Source organism: Orbicella franksi, chromosome 9 (assembly GCF_964199315.1).
Source record: "Orbicella franksi chromosome 9, jaOrbFran1.1, whole genome shotgun sequence".
NCBI classification, from domain to species: domain Eukaryota; kingdom Metazoa; phylum Cnidaria; class Anthozoa; order Scleractinia; family Merulinidae; genus Orbicella; species Orbicella franksi.
In genome coordinates this window covers 13,705,844-13,721,578 of record NC_138153.1, presented here as the reverse complement: position 1 = coordinate 13,721,578, position 15,735 = coordinate 13,705,844, and the positions used below count along the sequence as shown (strand labels likewise).

Sequence of the window (15,735 nt, the reverse complement as noted above, 5' to 3'; positions counted from 1 at the left end):
TATTAAGCGGAAGTATTTCTATTCCAGTCGAAGAGAGGGTGGTTGGAAGAACTCGACTTGACAGCATTATTTCTCCTCAGGAAGGAAGCATGTGGTGCTAAACATTGGTTAGAGTTTTCCATAGATGCTTATGAATTTGACATGTTAAGATTCTTTTGGGATATAAAGGGACAAATAAGTGATACCACTGATGCGTCGGATGAATATAAGCTCTTGTAACTCAAAAACGAGCTCGGTGACCCCCAGTTGTTATTATCGAATTGTAATAAGCATGACAGGATCCAACTTTTTTGCAAAGTTTAAAAAATTCTGTGAAGTGGGTTCAGAGCCACCTTAAAGTTTCGAAAATTTAAGGCGGTTCTGAAAAAAATTTCAAGCCGCACCCAAAAATAGGTTCTTAGTACCTCTTAGGGGTTCTTTTCAAAATTTCCGACGAGTACCCCCGTCCTTTTTATGTCGGAGACCCTCCGGGAAATGTAAGTGTTTGAAACATTACCATACACGGTGCGGTGGTCGACAACCACGATATGTAGGTCGATCATTCTCCATAATAAATAATAAGTTGAAATTGAGAGAAAGGAGGCCTTATAATACAACACCCACTCAGCGGAATTTGCTAATGAATGCATCACTGAATCATTATTTTTATTCTCCACTAAAGTGATCATTCCCATAATCCCTCGCAACATGTTCAGTTCTTCCAACATCCGGTCATTAGTTCATGCGCTAACAATGAACATTTCTTGAAGACGACTAAGCAAGACCATCTACAGCTTGTAAGTATATAATGATGACCTCAGATCTTATCTTATTCTGCTTTAAATTCGCCTTTCAGCCCTCCGTATTTTCATAGTATCATATCAAATCTCGTATAAAGTTAGGTGTTACGTCAATTGGAGCATATCGAGATTCCCAAAATGCTAATTCGCAGTAAAGAGCTGCGCTGCCATGAGCTTATATAATCAGTGCCCTTAATTTAATACTTACTTGGATTTATATCTAATGTGTTATGAAGGTTATAAAGGTTATCAGAAAACTGTGAGCCGGTAATTTAAGTTCTTGGGATAAAGTGCAATGCTTGTTTACTACGGCGGCTTTTGTTTCCTCATTAACATAAATGTTACTTCTGGCAGGCATGTTGTTTATCAGCAATTGCATACATTTATTAATTACGAAATAGATAACGTTTTTCGAGGTGAAGTTTAGGCCGAGGTTTTTCGGTTAAATAGCCAATTCGGCTTCGCCTCATGGGCTATTGACCCCTTGAAGGCTACGGGTCTAATTGTTAATTAGTATAAACCATTAGCGTTGTATCACGAATGCCGTTCTCCGGGGGCCGCTTCTTTGTGTTTTCGAAGTGACTTTGAAGAGGATTTAGATTAAAGACGGTTTTGAACGACTGGTAGATTTATACTAAGACAATTAGATTATTCACTCTCGATTTCCATGCCTGATAATTGATACCATCACTCTTCAAAGACACTTCAAAACGAAAAGAAGAGGCCCCCAGCGCACACTGCTATACTACTCGCTGTCTAGAACAGAATAGATAGTGAGTAGCGTAGCCAATCAGAGAACGGCATTCGTGATAGAACGCTAGTAGATTTATCTTAAAACCCGATTGAAACACGGAGAATAAGGGTATCACTTAAGCTAGGAATAACATTTTTGTTGCGTTCAGTGGTTTTTGAGCAAGGAGCTCGACAAACAATTTTCGGCAATTTTCCATCCTGGCCATGATGAAAATAAGCCTTTTTGCAGCTTTCATTGATTGATTGATTATTTTGACATATGATCAGATAGTTTACTGGGCAAAGGTTGAGGGACCCAAAATACAGTGCACCGCTTTTACAGATACCCGCACTTAAATTACCTTTATGCAGTGGCTGAGTTGCAAGATTTACCACAAGGCACTGCAAGTGTTTTGCGTTTGAATTGTCCTTTTGCCCCTTATTGCTTGAACTGAATTTTGCATGCTTTTTTCAGGGAAGAAAACGACTAAGAAACATGAAGCAGAATGAACAAAATTGTCGGACCTCAGTAATTCCACATCCTAATGACTCAGCCAACTGGATTTCCTGTCTAACGTTACATTGGATGAACACTGTTCTAAGACAAGGCAGCCAAAGGCCCCTGGAAAAGGAAGATATTTTTACTTTTCGCAAGCAAGACAGCATGGAGCATCTTGTGAATAAGTTGGAAAAGTTATGGCAACAAGAAATTACCAGAAGTCGATTAGCAGGTTCTCAACCTCGCCTGTGGAGAGCATTTTGCTGGATGTTTTCATGGAAGCAGTACACATGCATGTTTATCTTGAAATCACTTCGCGCTCTGTCTGTCGTCTTTCTGCCTCTACTACTCTGGTTCTTCCTCTCGGATCTCGAAAATGAATCGCAACGGAAGTATTCTGTTTCTTCCTTCGTGTTGGTTGCTGGAATGATATTGGCGGCATTCATCAAAGGACTGTCTAAAAATCATTTCAGTGCATTGGCAGAAATCTGGGGTACACAACTGAAAGTGGCAAGCATTGGCCTCGTGTACAAAAAAGTAAGTGTTAATTGACGGTTATAGCACTGGATTACACTTATTACTGATTGACTCGGTGGGGGGGGGGGGGGGTCTGGAGGGCTTGGTGCTTGCTTTGTAGAGCAGTATCCATAACTTTATTGAGTGGTTTCTATATAAAGTTCCTTTGAATAGAAAGATTTGTCTTTAAGTGTTGACAGAATCAATTTTAAAACCTTTTGCCTTAAATCCGTTATCTTGTATTTCCAACTTAGGTTGGAGACAGATTAACCTGAAAATCAATTTGACCTGTTATATTCCATCGCCATCGGTCTCAGCTCAATATGTTCCTTAAGGACGGTGCCTACTAAATACAAAGGTTTTTGCGCCAGGTTAGGACCACGCGGAGAAAGTAGACCTCTACAAGGGCTATTGGAGTCCACAAAGAAAAATTGGGGTAGCCACGCATTTCTTCGAGATAATTAGCCTTGAATCTCAACAAAAAATGCTGACATCAGCATTTTTCTGAAAAAAAAAAGAAGGAAAGGATATTTCTTCACAGTTTTCCTTAAAATTCGCCTCTAAATACAGAAAAGCAAACACATTTATAAAGATCTTAAAACTGCATGGTAAATGGTACTATAAAAACCATTTTTGGTATGTTTTTAATAACAAAATCACTCACTTCACTGGTTCAGCTAAAATACAGCCTAAATACCTTTTGCTTACCTCCAGAAACTAGTCACGTATTGAATAGGCTTGGCACTTCCATTTGATATCATAAAATGTAGGGGTAACTACGCGTTTTTTAAAGTTATTGATCTTTTTTGAAAACTTTTACGGTGCCCGTTACAATTTTTTTTTCTGTCACCTCCCCAGTAAGTAAAGCATTTGCGTTTCTCGCACTTGTTTTGCGCACGCACTACGCCATCTGCAGGTACATGTTTACAGTTGGATTTCAGTATAATTTTCGACAGATAACAGCTAGTTTTTCAGCCAGAAGACGTTGACAGTTAGTGGTTATCGATATGCTGCTATTCTGGTGTTCCTGGTTTAAGTACAGGTTCATTAACTTGAGTTGGTTACAGTAGAACAATTTTGCTTTCATTTTAGTCGTGTGCTTGGTAGCGTAGTTAATTGCGTCATTAGAGAGTTTAACCATGACGTTTACGGCAGTGCAGACGGCAATCGGCAAAGATAACCTCTGATTTTTTTATTCTTTTCTTCTAATCGTTAAATAAATCACACAAAAATAGGAAAACGTCTTTTACTATTACCGCAAATACAAATATTTTCACTCTACTGTACAAACAGCTGAAGACAGACGGCATTTTTGGCGTTTGCCGTTTGCCGTTTGCCGTAAACGTCATGCTTAACCTCATTAATGTCAACCCCAGCGCGCACGTGGCGCTTAAACTATACCTTTCGTGATGCGCAGAACGTGTGCGCACGAACAAAAGTAGTCACCGTCCTTAATTTACTTGTACAACCAGGACTCCTGATATAACTTGATAACAGGCTGTTGCTATCTATGCAGATTCTCAGAGAACTTAATCGCAGTGATATTCAGAAGATACTCACGGGAAAGACCATCAACCTTGTGTCAAACGACGCACAGAAGTTGGAAAAGGTTCTGTGGGCGATATTCCTATTTCTCTTTGCCCCTTTGGAGGTTTTGGCTTCGTGTATTATTCTTTGGCTCCTTATTGGATGGCGTGCCCTTGCTGGAGTGGCCTTTTATGTAATAGCTATCGTTTACATCACCGTCGCGTCCCATCAGATTAAACATCTACGAGTTAAAAGTGCAGCAGCCACAGACAAGAGACTAGAAGTCATGAACGAGATTCTATCTGGTATTCGAGCTGTTAAAATCTACGCATGGGAGATGAACTTTACAGAAGCGATCAAGCAGTTACGGAGGTATGATCCAGAGTAACGTATTGATTGACTTAGACAAAGCTTTGCCTTAAAGTGCACCTAACCCCGAACGTTTTTTCGTTGAAACAAATCTCTTTGCTGTTCAAAATACCTCTGCGAAAAAATATCGATGTTGTTAAATCCTTGTTTCCTGTGCCCCAAGGAAATGTCGAAAATAGCACCAAAAACGCCGCCAATTTGTTCAAAGACCGAGTTTCACTGAGAATGGGTCCATGGGCTATTGTCACTATAAAATGTTTAAGCAAGCAACCGGAACGATGATCCTGCTGGTATACGTTGGATCAATAGTGATCTAATCGGCTTTACATATAAAATGAAGGATACAAAAGCAAAAACCGACACAACGTAGAATGATTTTTTGAAGGTGTACTATATTTCGGCTGACCAAACCAGCCTTCTTCAGGTACAATGAAAATTTTACATTGGGACGTGTTTTTATGTAGCCGATATTTACGTAATACCGGAAATACGTAAAAGTAATTGACAGTGTAAATTAAGGATAACATACGGTAAAATAAAATAACGTGATAAAAGAACATAATAAAAGAAAACAAATGGAAACAATTAATATGTTTCTTCGCGGATGTTCAGACCATCAGGATCAATTGTTCTGCCTTTTTGAATTAAAAAAGCTTCCCTGGCCTTACGGATAGAGTCTCTTTTCGAAAAGATTTTTTCGATGGGGATTAATTGCATGTCGTTAGCAGTGTGGTTAGGAGAGGACAGCAAATGTTCGGCCCTACCTCCCGTCCTCTATAGGTAATGAACCCTGGCGCCCGTCCGAGTTCAACCCCTGTACTGTGCACGAAGAAAATAGATTTCAGGAACTGGCTGATTTTCTTCAGAATGGTGCAATACACATTCGAAAAGTGTAGAGAAACGTCTTGCAAAAGCGCTAACAGCTGTTGCAGTAATAAATTGAAATATTTGCAAGAAAGATATACTGTGCAATTCACTGGCGATGATACGTCAATGGCACAGCAATGACGATGGGTCGAACTAAAACAAGCGAAGTGATTCTGTGAGAACCATTGGGGAGCTCACACTGGGATTTGTTCAGCAGGCTTCCAAATGCTTTCTTCCAATCCCCGAGTATTTATAACATAGCCAAGAAAATTGTGTGATCAATCAGAAACGTCACGACTGGTATGGGAAATAAAAGTCGCGGCTGTACGAAACTAACATTGGTTTCTCTTTCGATTCAGTTCAAAGTCAAAGTTTAATTTTTCAGAATCACGTAAGAACTACGTTAGACTCACACAGTTTTTCTAAGGGTTTGGAAACCCACAGCGTGACAAACATTCGGTGAAATATAACCATGTAACATGAAATGCGGACCGGTTAGGGAACCTCCTTATCTCTTAGAAAACCAAGTTGCGGCTTAAAACGTGTGACAATAGGAAGGCGGTAATTTTCGCGCGGCTTCAAAAATGCAGGTCCAATTTTCAATCGATGGAAGCCATTTTTTCTGGTTAAACTCTTTAGACTCTTTTTATAATCACATTCAAAGCATCGGCCAATTCCTAATATGAGTAATAAAAAGCTCAGTTTATATCCTTTGAGTTGATGGACTAAACGTTAACTGAGAAGTCGTATCTATGAAAGGATCAAACTTTAGAACAATGAATCGTTCAAAGAAAAACGCCACAAGAGTACACCTACGCACGGGGGCCATTAAGTCCGAAAACTGCGACAGTTATGTTGCTCTTATGATAAACGTGAAGCATTGAAGAGAGTAGGAGACAAACTGGATGTACGGAATAAGCACAACTTACGAAAAACATTCCTGCCTAAGGTCAAACGTTAGCGGGCTAAAGCATGCGTGGCGCTTGTGTAGGTGATGAAATTATCCTCCAACTGATCAGGTTATGCAAATCAGCCGTCGGTGAATCATCTTTTAACTTTCATTCATGGATTTCAATTCAATTCTAGTAGTGACTCCGCTGTATTGCAGGCGCATATATAGTTTGACGTCGCCAGGACAACGTGTTGCGAGAGTGCGAGTGATCGGGGGAGGTCGAGAAAGGGTTCATGGCATCATGTGACTGGAAGTTCAAATAACTCAGATTAATTGTGCGTTAAATGTCCGTTTCATTTGTTGGTATGGAAAAAGCAAATTTCGTGAACTTTGAAAATTCAGAGAAAGTCAATGAAAATAGCTACAACGATATTTTTTCGCAGTGGTGATGAGGAAAATAAGGTGATTTAGACAAGCGAAATACAATTTTGAAGGTTACTGGCACTTTATACATAGTCCTATAGATATTTTTTTTACCTGTTCAATTTACGAGTTTGCTCATAGAGCACTTTGAATAATTTGTCGGTAGCATGTGCCGTAGGCTACTGGCTTTTTTTCTTTTCCCCTGTCGCGATTCATTACATGTCATTGTATGTTCAGCTAAATTGTCAGTTAAAATGGGATTTGCTTTTCTGATAGCCTGCGAGCAGGTTCACCTTTGAGTCACGCGCGCTAGTAGTGAAGAGCAAAGCGATCCGGCGGCAAGGAGTCTGATGAAGAGGTGCCAAGTTTCTCCGTCTCACGGCTTCGCCGCTCGATTTCGCACTCGCGGCTACTCTCCGCGCGCGCTTGTACTTCAACGTGAGCCTGCTCGCAGGCTACTTTTCTGATATCTACAATCCTTGGGGTACTCAAGACAGATATTTTTACGTTACTACACGGGTGCGCGTTTCTAATACTGTGTTATCCTTTTCTATTTAACAAAAAACAGGAAAGAGATGTGGTTTATCAGATTACGTGGACTTATTATATGCAGCCTATATTCCCTTGGTTACACTAGTGCACCACTCGCTGGCTTCATATCTATTGCTATCTTGATCACAACTGGCGAACACGTTACTGCTTTTAAAACGTTTACAATCTTATCCAGCATAAACGTTATAAATTTTTGCATTTGTGTCCAGATGGCATGCACTTTGCACTTCGTTGCTGAAGGTTATATTGCTGTCAGGCGCATCGAGCAATTCATGTCCAGGGAATATGGTATATCATCTGCTCAGCTCGGCAGAGGAGTTACATTTGGTAAACAACGAGGTCCTAATGGCTGCGTTGGTGTCAACTTAAAGGCAAGTCGATATGGAACAGGAATTGTCAGACTAGAAAGCTTTAAAGTCGGAGATCCTAATCTGCTTTACGTTTTGAGAGAAAGGACTTTGTCTGATACAGATAATAATGATCTATCTCTAGTGTGTGTTTCGGCTTCTTGGGATAGGCACGAAGACAGGAAAGCTTTAAGAGACATTTCATTTTCTGTGAGCAGAGGACAAATGCTTGCCGTAACTGGACCAGTGGGAAGTGGAAAGTCGTCTCTCTTGATGGCTATTCTTGGAGAGTTGCCTACTTTAAATGGAAGTGTATCAGTTAATGGAAGAATTGCGTATCTTTCTCAAATGCCCTGGGTCTGCTCAGGTACTATACGAGACAACATCTTGTTTGGAAGATCTTTTGAAGCGAGACGCTATCAAGAAATTGTAGAGGTTTGCTGCATGCAGGCAGACCTACACAACTTCCCACAAGGGGATTTAACAGAGATAGGACACCGTGGCGTTAGTTTGAGTGGAGGTCAGCGGGCTCGTGTAAGTTTAGCACGCGCGCTATACTCGGACGCCGACGTCTACTTGTTGGATGACCCTCTCAGTGCCGTGGATGCCAAAGTTGGAAAGCATCTCTTTGATCGCTGCATTTGTGGATTTCTTTCAGGTCGAACCCGTGTTTTCGTTACGCACCAACTGGACTATTTAGCTCATTTAGATAGCATCATTGTGCTGAGGGAAGGAGCTCAAGTAAACGAAAGAGTTTGTCTTCATGAATTCGAAAAGTCGAGATCTTTTAAATTTTCTGACGTCGACATTGTCGCTTCAGGAGTCGAATTCGTAGAACAACCTCATCATTATCAGGATCAATCCCACGGTAACGGGATTGAGGACTTGAAGGAAGAGGAAGAAGATAGAAGTACTGGTTCCATTACTTGGAAGCTCTACTGGAACTTCTTCCGGACATCTCTGGCAGCTCCTGTAGTCTTTTGTCTTTTCCTCTTTGTTCTTGGCGTGAATGGTAAGAAGATTTCTAGATATTTTACAAACTCTTTCGCGGGACGTAGCTAGTATGGTTAAATCATTTGGTTATGTGGAAACAGGTTCAAACGTTACTATTACCGAGTCTAGGATCAGTAACTCGCGTGACCGTCGGACGATCGACAGGGTTTTGATGGACCATGTTAAATGCCGCTATTCCTTTTTTTTTTTTCTGACTCCAGGAGTTCCCGAAACAATTGTCTAAAAACAATATTAACGACATCAAAGAAGGGATGAAAACTTCCTGGTTGTTATGATTTATGTAGGTCTAAAATAATAGTCAACTGTATAGCTGATGATTAATTTCAATTTCTTTACTATGCTTCTAACCAGTTGCGTCATTAACGGGAATTAGCCTCGAGAAGTGCAAATTGCGCTGTATACACCAAATTAAATTTGAAAGGGAACAAAACATTCTTGTGTTGTCTTGTGTTTCTTAGGGTTACTTGCTGCCTCTCACTGGTGGGTGTCTCAAGTGTCGGAGATGGATCGCGAAGAGCAACAATCATTTAGGACATTAGGCATTTACGGCTGTTTCGTTGGATCAAATTTCCTGGCCAACTTAACTGCCTCGTTTCTATTTTATTCAACACTTCTTAAAGCCTCTGAAATACTGCACAACAAAATGGTATGGTCTGTCATAAAGGCACCGGTGCTCTATTTTGACAAAACTCCTGTTGGACGTATTTTAAATCGCTTTTCCAAAGACATTGGCAATATGGACGATGTCCTGCCTCCTGAGTTCTTGCTTGCAGTGGAAGTTTGTTTATTTTCAATAAGCATAGTCCTACTTCCTGTCGCAGCAAACTTTTGGCTTATTTTCGTTGCTATTCCTCTTGTTTTAACTGCGCTTTATTATGGCCGATATTATCTGAAGTCTTCCAGGGAGATTAAGAGGCTGGAAGCCATTACATGCAGCCCAGTTTACTCACACATTTCAGAGACAGTTGCGGGACTCGAAACAATTCGTTCATCACAAATGGAGCAAAGTTTTTTGAAGAGGCTCTTCAAGTAAGTGCAGTTTTCAGAATAATCCCAGTCCTACCTTGATTCCTTTACATATCTCATGGCAATAAATCAGTCTGATGTCCTAGATATTCAAAGGCACAGGGTGGTAAAGAGGGTCTGGAAGAGGGGTCTGGAATCTCAGTTATCGGTTAGATTTTCAGCGACTTGTTAGGTATCAGTGAATATTTCACTCCAGTTCTCAGCTATCAGTAAATTTTGACGATGTTAGATCTCAGGTATCATTATAAAAAGGCGTCATTTCTCAGTCAACTGAGAATTAAAATTACAACCAATTCTCAGCGATGAGTCAGGCCTTGAAGCTCCTGGCTATCAGTTATACTCTATCCAAACGCTCTGGTTATTTATTTAAAGGAGACACTAATGAAAAACTACGAAGTGATAGAAAAATGAATTAAAATCCTTACAGCACGCGATGTCGACTGGCGAATAAATGATCTGCCTATCCACAGAAAGCAGGCCTTTTTCTAGATTTTGACCACTATCAATTTTTTTTGTATCAACTGATTTACTTCTAGATACCAGGATGAGAACACTTCAGCATTAATCATGGTAATTACAAGCACTCAGTGGCTTAGTCTTCGCATGACTCTTGTCTGCAGTCTTATGATAGCTGCTGCAGCTTTCGGGGCGGTCCTTGCTTCCCAAAGCCCAGGTAAGATTACATCAAAGTGTCATGGGTAAGAAGTTAGAACGAAAGTAAAAACTGTGTTCGTTTCTTCCATTGTTCTCGATATACATTGTATTTCTGAAGTCCAGTTCGCGATCATAGCAAGAGGGAATAAGTTTTCTTTAATGTGAATATCAGTAATATCTTTATTTCCAGCTGATACAGTGGTTCAATTTTGGGCGTATATAACTCGATTTATAAAATAACTGAGCTACTGCCGGCGAATTATTTTATAAGAGCAATAGGGCACTTTTTCTGTGCTTACGTAGCCTCATCTAAACACTCGAGGGGTTGGGAGAATTCTCGAAAGTTATGCAAACCCTTGACTACGTCTCGGGTTTGCATGACTGTTTCGAATTCTCTCAACCCTCCTCGTGTTTAGATGAGGCTATGTGAACACGGGAAAAGTGTTCTGTTGCTTAAATACAGAACTTTCTCCCATTTATGTTTTCAAGTCACTATTACCCTCTCTCTGTAAGAATATTGTTTTCCGGCCCACGGTCAATAATGCCCATTTTAGGCTGAAAATATTCTGGTAAATATTCTTAAATTATGGGGCATGACATTTCCGTTTTAGAATGCATTGGGTTATACATTACAAGTGTTGTTTAGTCCTGTATCGTGTTAAATTGTACGAGTGCTCCATCGCTTTTCGTAGCAGCCAGTCTGGTCAAGATGTCGCGTCAGACGACTCTTGGACGTTATGGCTTTAAGATAATAAAAAACAGTTTTCTAGAGATACCGTGAAGATATCTTATAAAAAAAGGTATATTGCAGCAACCATGCACGTCACATAAACGGAGAGAGCGGATGACAGACAAACAAACAAACAAACAAGCGTGATGACAGAGCCAGACTTAGGGACAGACAAAGACAGACAGAGAAAAAAAGAAACAGATGGAAACTGACGGGCTAAAAACTGACAAACCAAAATCTTTCAGACCAACTAACCGACAAACCAAAAGAACTGATAACAGATCACCTGTGAGATGAACAGACTGACATTAAGGCTGAAGGTCTGCTAGACTGACAACCATCAAAAAAGCAGATTAAGACACTGACAAACCAATAGCCTTACCGATCAAGAGATTGGCAACTATCAGACTATAAGACCATTACATCGTCAAACTGTCAGACCGTTGGAATACCAGTTGACTGATCGACGGACCAAAAGACTGAAAACAGACCGAGAAGCTGACTCACTGCAGACTGACAGACAGTAAGACGGAGAAGCAGACAGACAGACCGAAAGAAAGTAAGGCCGATAGAGTTAACCACACACACAAAAAAAAAGACAAAAAAGAGACAGAGAGATCTAGGCAGACCAACAAACTTACAAATTTTCACATTGATGGTCCACAACGATTGACAGACCATCAAACCTACAGAAAGACTGATAGACTGAGAAGCTATCAGGCGGACGGATTGAGATGCTTTAACACCGCACGCTGTCAGACTGTCAGATCGACAGACCAAACCACGGAGGTCTGCAGATCAACAGACCAAACGTACGATGGTCTAGCAGACCCATAGACCGTTAGTCTGACAAACCCCACAACCATCATATACGGATTGTTTGATAGATACATATCAATAGACTTTCAGAATCACTGGCAGACCGACAGGCAGTGAAACAGACAGAAAGACATAAAGACAAAGAGGCATTAATTTGACAGCAGTGTATAGTAGTAAATGGTAAGACACCATAGTATACAAAGATAGCAATATTCTGTATAATTGATCACTTGAATTCTACTAATCTTTGTATTACTATTTTCACCGGACAATCCCCCCTCAGCCCTAGCTGGTATGTCCCTTGCTTTCTTGTTGGAATCGTTAGATGAAGTTCAGTATGGTATCAGAGCAAGTTCTGAAGTTGAAAATCTCATGACGTCAGTAGAAAGAGTTATTTCGTACACTGCTTTGGAAGCAGAGCCCGGATACAGCACACAGAACTATCCGCCTGAGTCATGGCCACAGAGTGGAAGCATAGCCATCAGAGATTTGTCCTTAAAGTACGTCGAAGGCGGTCCTCGTGTGCTGAGGGATGTCAACCTATCAGTTACCGACAAGGAAAAGATAGGTGTGGCAGGCCGAACAGGAGCTGGCAAGTCATCCATTGTCGCAGCACTTTTGCGCATGCCAGAACCAGAAGGGCAGGTAAACGTCGTATAGATTTAAAATAACGTGTTATCCATTTTTCCCTATGCGCCACCTTGGCGCCAGGGGACAGGTGAAGTTATCCATTTTTATGGTACAATAACGACGTTGCAACATTGTGTTATTTAATCTGCTGTTGCTGACACGGGAAAACAACACTCTGAGTGGTATGGCCTTCTTTTGGCGTTTATTTTAAGTTAAAAGTTTAGTCGATTTGCAAACTTTATTTCCAAGGCTGCAGTTTTATGAGTCTGTCGATCAAACAACTGAATGTACTACTGCGTTTATTTTGCGCAGGTGTTTATTGACGGTGTCGACATTAGAAGCCTTAATCTTCAATGGGCTCGACGTTCCATGGCCGTGATTGCCCAAGACCCGGTACTCTTTGGAGGAAGCTTGAGAAGAAACATGGACCCATTCTCAAGTTACACAGATCTGGAGCTTTGGTCTGCCCTTGAAGGAGTGCAGTTAAAGGAAAAGGTGGAGAAACTTCCTGGCCAACTAAATTACCAACTTAAAGAGGCGGGATCTAACTTCAGTGTTGGTGAGAGACAGTTAGTGTGTTTGGCTCGTGCTCTGGTTCAGAAAAGCAAGGTCATTATCATGGATGAAGCCACCGCTAATGTGGATTTCAAGACTGATCGTCTGATCCAGGATGTGATTCGTGACAAGTTTAAGGATTCCACAGTGCTAACCATTGCTCATCGACTAAACACGATCATGGACTATGATAAGGTGCTGGTTCTTAATGGTGGACGAGTGGTGGAGTTTGACAAACCTGAGGTGTTGATAAGAGACGGTGGATTGTTTGCTGAACTGGTGAAACATACCAATCAAACCAGAAAGGAAGCTCACTGATTCAGGAGGTCAGTCTGGGAGCCTTTAACTCTCATTTTTATTGCTACAAACTTTTCAATTAGACTGGATTTTGAGCTCATGTACGCAGCTGCTAGACAATGTGTTTTCTACAAACTTGGCAATAATAGAGTATACCAGGATGGGCTTAATTGAAGAATGCACCGAAACTCTGCTTGCTACCCGGTGGCATAGCCGTCAAATATTGGGTACACAGTCAGAACGTATTCGAGTAGCGAACCATTTTTGACGGAGAGAGAAATTTTGCAGTGAGTGGCTAAGCGTCTACGCATGCATTGTAAGATGGATATCCACGTCTTACCTGACTTCCGAGATCTACATGCAGTAGCAAGGCCAGTTCTTAGTGCTATAAGTATTCTTGGAATGTTAAGAGTTTTAACTCTTAAAATTAAAATCTATCCTCTAGTTCATCACTCAGTGTGCTACAAAACTGAAATTTTCACATTCGAGATTTTTCCTTTCAGCGCGCTCTATATCGACGACAAAAAATTCGACGCCATTAGAAGACATTTGTTATGAAAGAAAGTAGTGTACTATGTGCACGTGCAGGAATGATTTTTTAATGAATGATTTTTAGTAAGAGCACGTAAACCTATTTCGCGATATATTCAACATAGTTTGTACAGTTTTTAAAACTATTAATAACGATCATGTTCCTAAAATCATAAAAAATTATAGAGTTTGGAAATACTAAATACGATCTGAGGGGAACTGACATTCTAAAACTGGCTTAGGTCATCAATTCAACCCACAGGCTAAAATCGTGGCGTTACCTGGCGCCAAAGCTGTGCAACCTGCTACCAGATTCACACAGAACTATTACAACTTTGAAGGCCTCCAAGAACAGTATCAAGAAAATTTACCTTTTGTGTCTTTTATTACTTATTGTTATCTTATTGATTGTACGTACGATTATAGTTTTTGATTTTAAACATAACGTGTAATTATTTTACATTGTATTTCATGATCCTGGCTTACTCAAACATTATGATATTCACTTTTAATTTCAATTTATGTGGAATACCTGCAAATTAGTCGGTGTGTCATTTTATCTTTCATGTAATGTCACACCTCGCATATAGCTAAGCCGTGTAGAACACGATAAACTGCTATTTTATTGTCTTGTATTGTACCGTATTTTTAATCTAGACAAAAACTTTGTCACAAATTGAAATGCACCAACTTTATTACTGTGCCAGTAAAAACGGAAAGTGTTAGGACATACTTTAAACCAGTGTAATTTACTTCTGTAAAAATCCTCGCCTTAGCAATGTATTTTATTCTTCTATTCCTGAGCAGGCCCCGGTTAATTGTTCGAAGGCTGGATAACGCTATCCACCGGAAAACCTTCGGCTGATGCTACTAGAACTCTTATTCGAAGAAACTGGAAAGCTCCACCTGTTTCCATCTTTCCATCACATTTCTCTCGGGCTGTTCGACTCTTGTTATTCCCAAGCGGCAAACTGCCCGTGAGGAATGTAAGGACAAAGCCAGTGATCTTGAATATATTAGGTTAAAGTATTCCTATTCCAGTCGAAAAGACGGTGGTTGGAAGAACTGGACTTGACAGCAGTATTTCTCCTCGGAAAGGAAGCATGTGGTGCTAAACATTGGTAAGGGTTTTCCATAGATGCTTATGAATTTGTCATGTTAAGATTCTTTTGGGATATAAAGGGACAACAAAGTGATACCATTGATGCGTCGGATGAATATAGAATATTTAATTTCACCCTGCATGCAACATAAAATTCTACTGAATTCTTGTCTGGCTCCAGTTTTTCAAAAGGTGGATAACGCTATCCACCGGATATATCACAATCCAGTGGATAAGTGTTAACAAAACAAACCACGCTATGGATAGTGATTTATCCAGTGGATAGCGTTATCCACCTTTCGAACAACCTGGGCCAGCACAGGGTTAGCTTAAGCGGGCTTTAAAACCACCCGGCCGGCCCCCGGTTGGGTATCGTAAATCCTCGAATTAGCGTCCGGGGCGCTTATTTCAAATTTAGGAGAAGACTGGGGGCGCTTTTACGAGGGGGGCGCTTATTCGAGTGGGGTGCTCATTTAATTTTTCCAAATCGTGGCCTGACATGATCATTTTTTTTAATACGTCATCGCGCGTAAACACCAACATAAGCTGTTTATTGACATAAAAAGCTGATCCTAAAGTTTGCATCGCGGCACCGTTAGTACTTAACGTGTTCAACGGGTTCACTAAACATGTTCACAAACTGAAACAATGTACAAATTTAATACTACATGACGAAAGCTATACATCCTTTGTTGTCTCACTACTCGTCCACAAAACGGGTGGCGGGAGGGGAGGGGGCCGCTTATTCGAAGGGGGGGCGCTTATTTTAAATTTTGTCCGATAGGAGGGGCGCTTATTCGAAGGGGGCGCTTATTCGAGGAGGAGCGCTAATTCGAAGATTTACGGTATTACATTATTGGGTATTTAAATGGTC

The 15,735-nt window shown here is 40.6% G+C and overlaps 1 protein-coding gene across 1 annotated transcript; it reads left to right on the top strand.

Annotated features, from left to right (window-relative positions):
• The first annotated feature begins 1,902 nt into the window (after positions 1-1,902).
• LOC145498041 (ATP-binding cassette sub-family C member 4-like) lies at positions 1,903-15,589 on the top strand. The gene is made up of 7 exons (XM_081477910.1): positions 1,903-2,547; positions 4,043-4,425; positions 7,173-8,515; positions 8,976-9,546; positions 10,080-10,216; positions 12,030-12,391; positions 12,689-15,589. The coding sequence occupies exons 1-7, from the start codon at positions 2,008-2,010 to the stop codon at positions 13,247-13,249; spliced, it is 3,897 nt and encodes a 1,298-aa protein (XP_081334036.1). The 5' UTR covers positions 1,903-2,007; the 3' UTR covers positions 13,250-15,589.
• The last annotated feature ends 146 nt before the right edge of the window (positions 15,590-15,735 follow it).

Bases quoted from the DNA above. Each gene is read 5' to 3' on its own strand.
- LOC145498041 (XM_081477910.1), top strand. From the start codon at position 2,008: ATGAAGCAGAATGAACAAAATTGTCGGACCTCAGTAATTCCACATCCT. The intron at 4,426-7,172 runs GTATGATCCAGA...AACAAAAAACAG, and splicing joins GCGATCAAGCAGTTACGGAG to GAAAGAGATGTGGTTTATCA. The intron at 9,547-10,079 runs GTAAGTGCAGTT...ATTTACTTCTAG, and splicing joins TTTTTGAAGAGGCTCTTCAA to ATACCAGGATGAGAACACTT.